Source organism: Micromys minutus (genome assembly GCF_963924665.1).
Source record: "Micromys minutus genome assembly, chromosome: 22".
Classification (NCBI taxonomy): Eukaryota; Metazoa; Chordata; class Mammalia; order Rodentia; family Muridae; genus Micromys; species Micromys minutus.
The window spans coordinates 44,232,563-44,245,885 of record NC_137957.1 but is presented as its reverse complement, the minus strand read 5'-3'; the positions used below and the strand labels follow the sequence as shown (position 1 = coordinate 44,245,885).

The following is a 13,323-nucleotide window of genomic DNA, read 5'->3' as shown; positions in this document are numbered from 1 at the left end:
ATGTAACCCTTTCTTTCCCTGTGTATTCCTCTAGAATTGTGCTTGGTAAGAGCAAATACCAACACTGGGCTTTATTTGGGAGGGAGAAGTAGAGAGGAAGCTCTGGGAGGCTGTTTGCTCTTGGCTATTATGAGTTTTATTTACGCTAATCCCTTTGTTGTCCACAGAGAAAGAAAATTAGGATAAAGAGGTTAAGTGTCTGAACCAGGGTCAGCTAGGGATCGAGCTCAGGTTGTTGGGGTCTCCTCCTCTCACCCCTGCTGTAGCCAGGGGTAGGGCAGGAACCATATGTTAGCCCAGGTTTAAAGAAGGAAGCAGGCAGAAAAGGTGAGAGAGGACAGAATGGGCTACCTCAGGATGCTCATAAAACAGCCTTATCACACTCATCACACTCACCGTGGACTCCGAATCAGCAGGACATTTGCTCCAACTTCTCAAGTAACAGCTCACACACGTGCCCTGTAGGAAAGAGACAGCAGTCAACAGAGGCATCCCATGCACCCACAGTGTCTGTCTCTGTCTCTCTGTCTCTGTGTCTCTGTCTCTGTCTCTGTCTCTCTCTCTCTCTCTCTCTCTCTCTCTCTCCAGAACAGCCCATAAACAAACTGCAGCATCCTGGTCTCTGCCTGAGAAGCACCCGCCCCGAGGAACCCCGTAGTCATTACTCTCCAGGGGTTCAGGCCTGCACCGTACAGAGCTAAGGGGACCGTTCCCCATTAGCTAAGTAGTAATAAAGCTGAGGAATAGATCCTCCCCTTCTCGCCTTTGCCTCTGCTGGTTCTTAATTTGGGTTTGGGAAGAGAGAGGGAAGATGCCTGTCCTCACATCTGTCCAGATTGGTTCTCTGACATCTGTAGTGCTCCGTGACTAGCTTCTAGCTACTTTTGGTTAACTGGGGGGCACCAGGAGGGTGCGTGTTGTAGGAAGAGAGCAAATCACCAATTTCCTCCCTGCGTCCTACACTGGTTGGTGCACTGCCCAACAGTTCCACATACTCTCTTCTGTTCGTTCTCCTCTCATGGGAATCCCTCTTCCTCATTCTTATCCCTGTGGTTCTGGTGGGTATGCTTGCCGTACTCACCCTTCCCTGGTCACTCAGAGCCACATGTCTGTGTCCCTTTGAACTATCTGGGATAAGTTTTGTTTCCTACAGGGACTCTAATAATAATAATAATAATAATAATAATAATAATAATAATAATAATAATAATAATAATTTTATTATTATTATATTTGGGGTTTCTTGTGTGCCCACAAGCACTCTGTGGTCCAGGCTGTCCCCACACTCAGAGATTCACCTGGCTCTGCCTTTGTCTCCTGACCTGGCTTGTAAAGTGGGTATTGGAAAAGAATCAAAGACAATCAGTCACTGGTCAGAGCATCAACCTGCACAGGAAGTTTTATCTTTGGTCCCTATTGGGGAGAGTAAAGCTATGGCCTTTGGACAGCTGTCTCCCAGTCACTGGGCAGTGGAAGACAAAGGAAAGAGACGGATCCTGAACCCCAAGGGGAAAACCCTGCTCAGGTTCTGCCTCCATGACTGAGTGGGCTGAATAGCAAACCCCCCCCCCAACTTCATGTCCCTCCAAACCTTAGGATGTGACTTTGTTTGGAAATAGAATTTACAGATGTACTTGGGCTAGGGCTTTCACACATTCAGTGGCTGTGGTCCTTAGGGAACAAAGCCAGGAAAGAGGAGAGGGAGATGGGCGTGTGTAACTGAAGCGAAGCGTGAGCAGGGCTTCAGGGAACTGTAGGATGACTGGGAATTACTGAAGTGGCCCGTGCTTCTGTCGGAGGCAGCAGGATCTCTGAGGTATACAAATGGGAAACCATCTTGGAGCACATGGAGAGCTCCCCCCTTGAGATTTTAGGGCCTCTAAGGTCAGGGTAGCCTCGTTGACACCCTGATTTTACATGTTTTATGTGATAAGATAAACGACTGGAATCTACGGTCATTTGTTATGGCCACACCAAGAGCCTTGCTCACTGCAGGCCATCACAAAGTAGAAATCCCGCCAGAACCTTGGCTCAGGGATCATGGGACCACATGCCTTCCATGAGCATGCGCCCTCATGGGGGTGGTTTTAAGTGTTCTCAGAACCAAGAACAGGATGCTGCCGATGGCTACGCAGGCCCCCACCTCCTCTGTTTCCCAAATTTTCTACACTCCTTTACCAGTTTCAACTCTCTCTTTATTTCATTGCATCGGTGGGGAAGAATCGGGAGGATGGAGGGAGGAATGAGAACTCCGGTCAGTGTGTAAATTCGGCCATTTTTGGCAGCGACCTCAGTTTCTTCTATTGCCACGTTGTTTGCCAGAATCTGCCCCTGGAAGAAAAAGCACTAGTGTCATCCATTCTGCAGGGGAGAAGCTGTCCCCAGAGGAACCGTCCCCAGTCCCCGGCGGTGCCGTCCCCCACCCCCTCCACCCCAGTCCCCGGCGGAGCGGTTCCCGGCAGATGCACACGGTTCCCGGCAGATGCACACGGTTCCAGTGTCTCTAAACCGCTCCTCAGTGTAACTCCGTCTCTCCTTGGAGGGAAGGTTGCTATTGGGTAGTTTTCTGTCTGGAAATGATTGTGTCTGTGAACTGAATCTCATCCTAGGCAAGGGTGTCCCTGCACATGCTGAGGTGGGACAGAGGCCTGTCCACTCCCACTCCAAACAGCACTTGCTTATTTTACCTCCTAGTTCTCATCTATCTACTCAATACATTTCCTGACCTCAGATTAACTCTGTTTTAGGCCCTGTATACATGTCAGTAAACAAACGGCAGATTGCTGTTTAGCAGCTAATGGAGGGAGCGGAGCTTGAATGAAGTCAGCAAGATTTGTGAGTTCTACTTTTCCCACACCTGCTCCTCCTGGCGACATCATCCTTGTTACTCAAGCCAAAAGTCCGAGTCACGCTTGGCTTTCTCAGTCTTTACCACCTGTCAACCATATTAGCAAGGGTGGGCATGGTGGTGCATGCATTTAATCCCAGCACTTAGGAAGCAGAGGAAGGTGGATCTCCCCGAGCTTAAAGCCAACACTAACACACACACACACACACACACACACACACACACACACACGCACGCAGAACATGTTTTGTTGGGTTAATCTTCAAAAAAGGATTCATAATTCAATCACTTTTTACCATGTCCCTAGCTAACCATGTGGAAGGCACTGTAATTATTTACTTTCTTTGCCTGTACGCATAGGCATATGGAGGCCAGAGGCCAACTTAGGTACCGTATCTGTCTGTCTGTCTGTCTCTCTGTCCATCCATCTGTCTGTCCGTCCGTCTGTCCATCCATCCATCCATCCACCCACCCACCCACCCACCCATCTATCTTCTATCTATCTATCTATCTATCTATTTATCTATCTATCTATCTATCTATCTATCTATCTATCATCTATATCTATCAATCACCTTTCTGTCTGGCTGTCTGTTTATCTATTTATCTCTCACTAGCCTGGCACTCATCAAGTGGCAAAGACAGACTGACTAATGAACCCCAGGGATCCATCTGCCTCTCTGCCTCCTCAGTACTGGGGTCAGAAGTGTGTAACACCACACTTGTGGTTTTTGATGTGGGTTCTGGGATAGAACTCAGGCCCTCATGGTTGAATGACAAGCAGTTTACCAACTGAGCTATCTCCTGGCCTCTACTGCCATTTGACTGGCTCATAAATCAAGTCTCTTAACATGTCTCCCAAATGGTGTGTCTTATCAGATCATTCTCCCACAGTCCTCCAGTTGGCGTAAGAGCTGCATCCTCACCCTAACCTTAGGACAGATGGGACCTTTCTCTCCATCCTTTGGGTGTGTGACTTCTTCCTCCCACCTCTCTTCCTGCTGCTGCCTCTGCTCTGGCCACACTGTCTTCTTTTTCCTCAAACAGCTCAGCGTGTTCCTTACTGTGCCTACTTTTCTACTTTTCTTCTTTTTCTTTTTTTCTTTTCTTTTCTTTTCTTTTCTTTTTTTTTTTTTTTTTTTTGCTGTTTATCTCTCTTGAAACTTCTGTTCCCAGAGAGTCACGCTGCTGAAACCTCTACTTCCTTTAAGTCTTTATTCAGATGTTTTTTTCTTTGCGAGAGTTTTGTGGAAGTTTATCTAAAGTGCTAGTGCCCTGAAAGCAGAAGTTTGGCTGAGAGTTGGAGGAAGAATTCCAAAGATCAGGGGAGGGGGACCGAGAAGGGAGAGATGTAGAGCAGGACAAAATATGGCCGGCTTTCTTTCATATACAGAATCTGGGTTGAGTAACCCATTGTTTTCAATGCTAACTAAAGCAATAATAAACAGATGTGAAGGCCACTCCAACTTCCTACTCGCACTTCTTGCTTTGCCCTTCCCCTTCATTGCCTCCTAGAATAACCTTTCCCCTCAGCATCTTTATTGACTACTTCCTATTTATTAGAATGAAAGTTCCATGAAACCAGAGATTTTTGTCTGTTAACTCTTGTGTTCTTCCAGACATAGGATAGTGCCTGGCACATATTGGTACTTAGCATGTGTCTGATGAATGGATGAAGTCACCATCATCATTGTTACCATTATCGCCATCATCACCATCACCATCACAACAACAGCATCAATAGTGGACAGATGAATCAACACGATTCTTTCTCCGCTCCTAGACTTATCCACCCCAGACAATGAACTTCTCTTAAGTAAGCCATACACCCTCAGGGCTTCTCACGTACTCTCCCTCTACCCCAAACTCTCGCTTATTCAACTGGACGAAGTCATTCTACTCACCCCAGACTCCTCCTCTACTTGCTTTCACAACCTCTCTGACCAGCACCCATTGCAACAGCAGCTCACTGATCACTTGATGGGTTGTTACATTCTATTTTCTCTGCTAGGATGTAAGTCCTTCTTTTATTTCCTCCTTGCTTTAACCCAGACTGTTACTCATGTAGGTGGTATTTGCTGAAAGAACTGAGCAAAGAGTAGAACAGGTGTGAGGGTGTCTAGACTTTGAACTAGGGGAGATGGCTCGGTTGGTAAAGCGCTTAGGTTTCAAGTAGTACAAGATCCCTAGCATCTGTCTATAAAAAGCCAGGCCCAGTAGAATGCATTTGTAATAAGAATACTGGGAAGGTGAAGATATGTGGATTTCTGGGGCTCATTGGCCAGCCAGCCTAACCTATTTAGCAAACTCCAGGCCAATGAGAGACCTTGTCTCAAAAGAGAGGAGGTCCATGGAATGACACCTGAGGTGGTTCTCTGGCCTCCATGTGCACACACGTGTACCTGCACACACAGGAGCATTCTCACAGTTACCTAACAACAAAAGGTTTCAGATCTGTGAGTTAGTGTGAACCCATCATCAGAGTGAACATGCAGGAAACAGTGCCAGCCATGGGCTTCTCACTTACTTTGCTGGTTATGTTAAACTGGATGATCTGGTTGGCCATGCTCCTGATGTGAGGTGTTGAAACCAGAGTGGTTACTTCCAGCTGCAATGGGAAGAGATCAAGGAGTTATCTGCAGCAATGCACAGAGCCCCCACTTCTCAGTCTGTGCTGCAGAAGAAAACGTCCTTAACTACTAATGAAATAATGGAAGCTTTGATGTCATGAGCATTTGTGGCCTTAAGGGGTTCTCTGATAACAGCATCAAAGATAACAATTACAGACTGAAGGTCTGCGCAGAACTAGTAAGTGCCACAAATAATTCTCTAGCCCAAATACATTAGAATTCCAGACGAGGACCTGGTGTTTTTAAAGCCAGGATAAAGAGTATGAGGAAGAATAGAGCCAACCTGGGTAAATGCAACTATGTGGTATATGACGAGTTCCAGAAGTTTCCGGGAGCCCTGCAAAGGAACCGGTACACTGTGTCAACCAACGTAGAAAACTGTGTGTTCCCTTTTTTGAGAACCTTTCACAGGAATGATTTTGAATATTAATCATAAAAAGAAATGACCCAACCTCTCTATAGGGAAATTGAAGGTAAGAAAATTTCTTGCACAAATAGCTGACATTCATCAGATTTCTTGGCTGATTTAAACATACTCATATATTTTAGGGCTGCTCATCGATTAGGACCCTGGTCACCCTGTCCCTCAAAAGAAGTCACTCTTCTTCAGAGAACATTTCCAGTGTTCCTTCTCACTTTCAAATCACTAATGTGGAGGAAAACAGTAAACAAACCAAACCATAACAGCACAACCATGCCAACTACCTCAACTAGGCTCCTAAAGTTCTAGGGAGAGCCACAGGCAGGTGTCCTGGAGGGAGCCCACAGAAAGGAGGAACACGTAGCCACATGGTCCAGGGCAGAAGGTGGTGGCAGTGTTCTTTCCATGACAATGACTCAGCTGGTTGTTAGAAGCTTAGGTTTGTAGCAAAACTTGGACAAAGAATCATAGACTAAGGGCCTAATGACTACTAGGAGATAGGCTCAGGATGAACAAAATCTTTGCCATGCCTCAGTTTCTCCTCACTCAGAGTCCTCTTGGCATTTGACCTTGGTCATGATGCTAGGGAGTTACTTGTAAGCAATGACCATATATCTCAGTTTGTCTGGTCCAGTTCTAGCTTACACCTGTTGTCTGGCTGCCCTATTCATTCTCAAAAGCATCCTGGTATGGATGATGAAGGATGATATGGTTACTATAACAAGCTGGGATGTGATGTGCAAGGCTGCGCTTCAGTAAGAATGCTGAGCTTGCACCAGTTACCAGCTCTAGGAGTGATGCTTTTTGTGGCCCTTGGGTGGGTCACCATGTGTCCCTCAACATGTCAGCCTCGGGGTCTTAGCTTCTAAAGGTTCTCAGAAACTGGGACTTGGAAGAGAAAGTGGCTCTGCTTCAGGCCTCAGTGCTTGGCAGCGTAGAGGACGTATATGGAGGATGTTGCCCAGAAGTCTCCAACCAGACTAGACAGTCAGTTCCTGAATGACGGGACCATGCACGTCAATGTTAGGCTGTTATCTTTCTGTGTCCAGATAGGACAGAATGGGGAACACACTAGTTACTTTCCAAGCATCTGTGCCAATAAATTAAAGATTGTGGTAAATATTAAAAGCGGAAACCTTTTTCCTGTGCCAGTGCCGGCATCGGGGGACCATATGGTTCTGCAGGGATCCCTAAGTTGGCACCCCAGGCCGCCTCTAAGAACTCAGGCACAGGTCACCCCACACCGCCCCTGCTGCTGCTGTCCTGGGTGGATGCGACCACAGGCATGTTGTTTTCACTCACTTTTCTTCACCGCCTGGTACAAACATGACTCCACACCCATTAACTTATCAAACAGGTTTATATGTTAAATTCTCAATTCACAAACCTTCTACACAATAAACTTACAACCAATGGACAAAGATATAAACTGCCCATCTATAATAGATAAATTAGATCCATAGAAACTCTTAGAAATTATCACAATAACATTATCATAGCTAGAGATGCGCCGAGAGAAATATACACGTAGGCTTCAATATCCTTCTTCAATCAATCTCTTCCTACTGCCTCCTCTTCTGTTTTTGTAGACCTTTCTCTACCCACCTCTCTACTGTCCAATCATGTATTGCCTTAATATAAATGCACAAAAGGTTAAGCAACTGTGCTAGGATGAACACTTAGCTTGAGAACATAAGCATGAGTAGCAATATCAGTTTAGCTTCCGTGAGATCTTGAACGGGTTGCTTACCAGCCATAGCTTGGTTTTCCTGAAAAGTGATGGTATTAACTCTTCTATCTATACTAACTATCGATAGTTTTGTTTCTATCGGAAAGATGCTCTCAATGGGAGAACTCACTTACGATGTCTAGTTAGTATTGGGTCCATGTCATAAGGAAGAGACAAACAAAAGAAACACAGGAAATGATCTCTGATCATTTCGTGCTGTGGTCCTGCCTGGGTCATTGGTGCTACCCAGCATGTTGACAGAGTATGTTTCTATGTGAGATGGCCAACAGCTTTCAGAATCTTTTGCCCTTTATCTCCCCAATTCCTTGTGATTAGTGTTGATTGTCTACTTGACTGAATCTAGAATCTCGGGAGAGATGGATCTCAGGGCATGTCTGTCAAGGATTGTCTTGATTGATTAATTAATGTGGGAAGACCCATCTTAACTGTAGATGAAAGCACTCCCTGGTTGTGAGGTCCTCAGTGCACATTCTCTGGTCCTGGGGTCCTGGGAGCACTCCCTGGTCATGGGGTCCCTGATTGAATGGCGTGGAGAAAGGGAGACAGGTACAAGCATGCGTTTCTCCATTGCTCTCCTCCTCAGACTATGGATGTTACATGTCCAGCTTCTTCTGACTTCTTGTGCCTCAACTTCTCAGCCATGATTAACAATCAATTACAATTAGCTCTTTCTCCCTTTAGCTGTTTCTGTGAGAGCATTTTATCATAGGAATGGGTAAAGAAACACAGGCCTCCCCTACTGTTTTATGTAAAAAATATTTCAAAATCCTTTGTTGCCAGAGAAGGTCTTCTCTACCCATGTGTTAATGTGACCTTGCACTTTGTGAATTCGGTTCCTTTTGTTTAAGTTTTCTTTGAAAGGAATCTTTGCGTTTATTTACAAGGCACGCCTTTATAACTCATCACTTTTACTTTTGTCTAGTTTGGTGATGGAGCCATGGGAAGCCTTCTGGACTGAAACGGGCTCAGAGAGAAAAGGACTTCGGTAAGGAAAGACAGGTTATGGAGTCAGCACTTGAAATGGGGCTTCTAAGGAAAACAGTTTTTCCATGGGCACTTTCTGTCTTCTCTCAAGGCTCCTCCCTGAAGATAGTAGAGAGGAACACCCTATCGTCTGAGATATTTTAGCCCCGGAAGACTATCTGTGAGGAAGGAATAGAAATGATTATTCTGTTCTTCACTAGACATGGCATCAGCAAACCAGTTTTTGACTCAGAACAAAGAACCCAGGCTTCATATTCTTTGAGGCAGAAAAATTGATTTTTTTTGGGGGGGGGGGGGAAGAAAATCAGGCCCAGGAGTAGTGTTAGTGCTGGCTGGCCAGTTACTAGATACAAACTCACACAGGAGCGATGAGAGGTTATTGGTCTGACTGAATGGTCTGACTGGATGAGATCCTTAGACACGCTTAGAGCCAGAAGGAGTGAGAGAGATTTCTGGATAAAGGTAGAAAGTAGAGAGCTTAATTTTTCTTTGATATAATTTTACTTATTTTAGCTTTAGTGTGACCCATTAAGTAGCTAAAAACTCCTTTATTATTATAGTTTTAATAGTATTAGGGGGGCATATAATCTTAGGATCCACATTATTTTTTAAGATCACCTTATACTGGGTATGAAAACTTGCTTTTCAACAACAGCAAGTTTTTAGGAAATGCAAGCGTGAACTGTATTTTTAAGAAACATCCTCCTTAAGATCCCAGGATATCTGGTTTGTTCACTGGGAACCCTTCGAAAATCTCATATGCTGAAAATTTGTTGACAAAAGAAACATACCAACCATCTATTTTTTTAAAGAAAAGATTTTTTTATTTGTATTTTATGTGTACAAGTTTTTTTTGCCTGATGTGTCTTGGAGACCAGAAGAGGGCATCATATTCCCTGGAACTGGAGTTACTGTAAGTCTCCAGGTTGGTATTGGAAAGTGAACTTGGGTTCGCTGCAAGAACAGTGTGTGTATGTGTGCATGTATGTGCACGTGTGTGGGTGGGCATGTGTGTGTTGGTCTGTGTGTCAGTCTGTCTCTCTCTGTGTGTTTCCCCCTTTAGCATTTTCACAATGCAAGATGTCCTTGTTGGTATCTGAAGGTATTCTAGCAGGGACTACATCCACGAGTGTACAAGTCAAAAAGGCAACTTGTTTTAGTGTTACCACAGGCAGCATGGCTGAGACTGCCCTGTTAGAGTGTGTCTGTGTCTGTAGGTCTGTTGATGAATCTCCCTTTAGTGCTACAGGTCACAGTGCTTGGGATCAGACTCCAGAATCTGCTGGCTTGACAAGCACCATGGGTGATTCCTGACCACACTGGAACCTTGGAGTCACTGCCTTTAAAGACCTGGGCAGTCCCCATCTCCCATGTTCAGTGACATCAGTAGCCCCACCCCACTGCTGATAGGGCAGCAGAGTTTCTGGAGAGTCATATGACAAATCTGTAATCACCAGACTGTTTATAATCTTAGAGAATTCTCTTTTTCTAGAGCTAGCTAGTTATCTCTTTATATTTTGACTTTTAGGTCTGAGAGAAGTAATACCTGGGATGATTCCAATTATTTTAACCTTGATCTTGACATAAAGGAGTCCATGATCTGTTCTCCAGGAGGAGCTATGACAGCACTGAAGAAATAAGGTAGTTAAGAAAAAGGTCATTGAAGAGAAAAGAGAAATTAAAAAAGAAAAGTGAAAGGAGAGGCTGGGGCATCTCACAATGACACTTGGTTCTTTGAAAATTTAGTCTAGACCTGGCCCTAAGTGGCCTACTGAAGGTATAATTTCTAGGTGACCTTACAGCTGTAAGGAACTTAAAATAATTGTTTATCTCTCTCTTTTTATCTATCTGTCTATCCTATCTATCTATCTATCTATCTATCTATCTATCTATCTATCTATCCATCCATCCATCATCTATATGTCTGTCTGTTTATTTTAGTACAGAGAAATGTCAGAATGGACAGAGGCTGAGACAGTGATGCTGACGCATCCCATTAGTAAGCAGGATACTCTACCTCTGGAGAAAGGAGGTAATCAAGGACGCCAGCCTTCATGTTACTCAGTGCTTCATTACTTGGAACAAAAATGGTGTATGGTTCACCAATACCACTTCTATCTATGGTTTTTCCAACATTGGTTTTCTGCATTAAAAAAATAAATGTCATATTCTTCTTCTCTGAAAATGATATTTGAAGTAGTTGTCTGAAAATATTTAAAGCTGGCCTCTCTGCTGACTTTACAAAGGCCTTAACCACATTCTTCAGAAATGTGCATACCTCTAGCAAAGATCTGAACTTGCCATATCTTGGTTGTAGCATCGTCATAATGGTTTGCTGAAAAGAGAGATTTTGCCCAAAGGTCAGTACAAAAAATAGCTTGAGAAATATGAACCTTAATGTTAAGAGACATGGCCGAGTTAAGATTTAAGTCTGGGTCTCTATGACGGGTCTACCGACTGCTATGCAGTATGCAACTGTTTTGATTTGACCAGTCACTCAAATCTGTAATTTCTACAGTGGTCTCTGGCCATATCAGGCAGATCAGAAAGCAGAAATTTATTATGACTATGATTGTCCTCCACAAAGCACAAGGAATGATAACATGTCATCAAGCAGAATTGTCTGATATGGCCATAGGTGAGGTTTATTTAAAAAATCATAATATTTCTCCCACCCCAGCATGCCTTCCTTTCTCTCTGCAGAAATACCCAAAAGTCTACTGAAAAGTGGCAAATCATCCTGCCTTCTCTTAGCTTGAGACCTTCCTTGGAAAATGGAAGCTAAATTCTGGCAAACACTTTCTTATTGGATGTGATTCTCTAGGCAGCAAAGAGGGCAGACATGGGTTGACTTCACTTGTACTTGGCTTGTCTCACCTGGGGGTTGCTCTCAAGTGTGGGCTCTATCTTGTCCATGGCTCTGTCGAGGATATGCACAAGCCCATTTGAGGCAACTATGTTCCCCTGGATAATTTTCACTATTTTGCTTCCATAAAGTTTGAGCTTTAGTTGATTATCCTAAAATAGCAAAAAAAGAAAAAGAAATACATAAAATTAATATGGTGTTCTAGAAAGAAAATGTCCGGGCTTATAAATCAGAAGTCCTATGGCTGTGTGACTTTGAATAAATCACATTATCTTACATGAGGATGAAGGTGTTGACTTGGTCCATCTTGCATGGTTTCCACTAAGTTAGTATGTGACATCACTGATGAATATCACATGATCATTGATGACTATCACATGATCACTGATGAGTATCACATGCAAAGTTTGGGCAAATCAGTGTAGACTCTCCTCCAATAAACTGCAAGCTCTACTAGGGTGTATTAATTCAATTGATTATAAATACATCTCTCACTTTAATACAGTGTTCTCAACCTGTGGGTCATGACACCTTTGGGGTTTGAATGACCCTTTCATGGGAGTCACACATCAGCTATCCTGTGTGGGGCAAGTGGAACCCAGTCACCAGCAGAAAAACTGGTAAAGTTGAGAAGATTAAGGAACTCTAGCAGGGCTGGAGAAATGGCTCAGCAGCTAAGAGCAATTGCTGCTCTTCCAGAGGTCCTGAGTTCAATTCCCAGCAACCACTTGGTGGCTCACAACCATCTCTAATGGGATCTGAAGCCCTTTCCTGGTGTTTTTGAAGGTAGTGACAATGTACTCGTATATATAAAATAAATAAATAAATAAATAAATAAATAAATAAATAAATAAATCTTTTAAAATAAGGAACCTCAACAATTCTTATAATTGAGGACAGCAGGCGTTTGAATCTGATGCCGTCCAAATTCCTGTCCTGGAGCACATCACCATGACATCAAACTAAGAGAACCATCCCAACTCTCCAAGCTCATGAGGAATTTAGATGGGCTGGCCTGGAGGATTTAGCTAATAAGTGTTCCTCCATGGACATTCCTTCCTACAAAAAGTATTTCATCTCTGCTGGTCCACTCTGAATAAGTTGTATGTGCCTTTTTCATCAGGAATAAGCAGTTTGGACAAATAAGGACTATAACCTTCCTCAAGGGCCATCATGGGGGAAGGCCTTTGTTACCCAGCCAAGCCACCTAAGTCTACAGCAGAAGGCACCTCCAAGTTCCTGACACCCATCCTGAGCTAAGCCGGATTCCCCCAAGCTCCAGGGCTCATCACCAGCCTGTAACTTTTTTCCCCTTCTTCTCCCCTCCCCTTTTCAACTCCTCATGGTTTCCAGTGGTGTCTGGGTGCCCAAAAGTTACAGAATTACAGCCTCAGCCCCAGCCTGTGTCTCCCCTGAGCAGCGTTGAGGTGAAATGCAGACCCACAATCCTGCATGTCAGATATTTTCATTACGAGCCACAACAGTAGAAAAATTACAGTTATGAAGTTAGCAACAGAACAATTTTATGGTTGGGGGGTCAACACAACATGAGGAACTGTGTTAAAAGGTCACAGTGACAGGAAGCTTGAGAACTGCTGGTTGAACATATCACAAAGATGGCGCACAACACATGCATTTGTTGATTGTGTAACTAGAAGTGACTGCCTTTTCCTTTCATGTGACTCTTAAGCATTACAGACAACAAATATGGATGAATACTTGGGTATATGCACATACACATGGCTGTGCCATACATACACTGCTCTAGCGTGTCTATCATCCATTCTTACACACACAGCAGAGCAGGTGGTACCAGTCAGACCC

At 44.0% G+C, this 13,323-nt stretch overlaps 1 protein-coding gene across 1 annotated transcript in view; it reads right to left on the bottom strand.

Moving 5' to 3' along the window:
* Nucleotides 1–13,323, bottom strand: part of STAB2 (stabilin 2) — a 150,877-nt gene that overhangs the window by 95,869 nt on the left and 41,685 nt on the right. The window contains exons 11-15 of the mRNA XM_080935775.1: nucleotides 11,511–11,651; nucleotides 10,912–10,968; nucleotides 10,651–10,776; nucleotides 2,179–2,331; nucleotides 397–459 (exon numbers count right to left, since the gene is read on the bottom strand). Coding sequence (XP_080791901.1) covers nucleotides 397–459; nucleotides 2,179–2,331; nucleotides 10,651–10,776; nucleotides 10,912–10,968; nucleotides 11,511–11,651 — 540 coding nt within the window. The remainder of the gene's footprint in view (nucleotides 1–396; nucleotides 460–2,178; nucleotides 2,332–10,650; nucleotides 10,777–10,911; nucleotides 10,969–11,510; nucleotides 11,652–13,323) is intronic.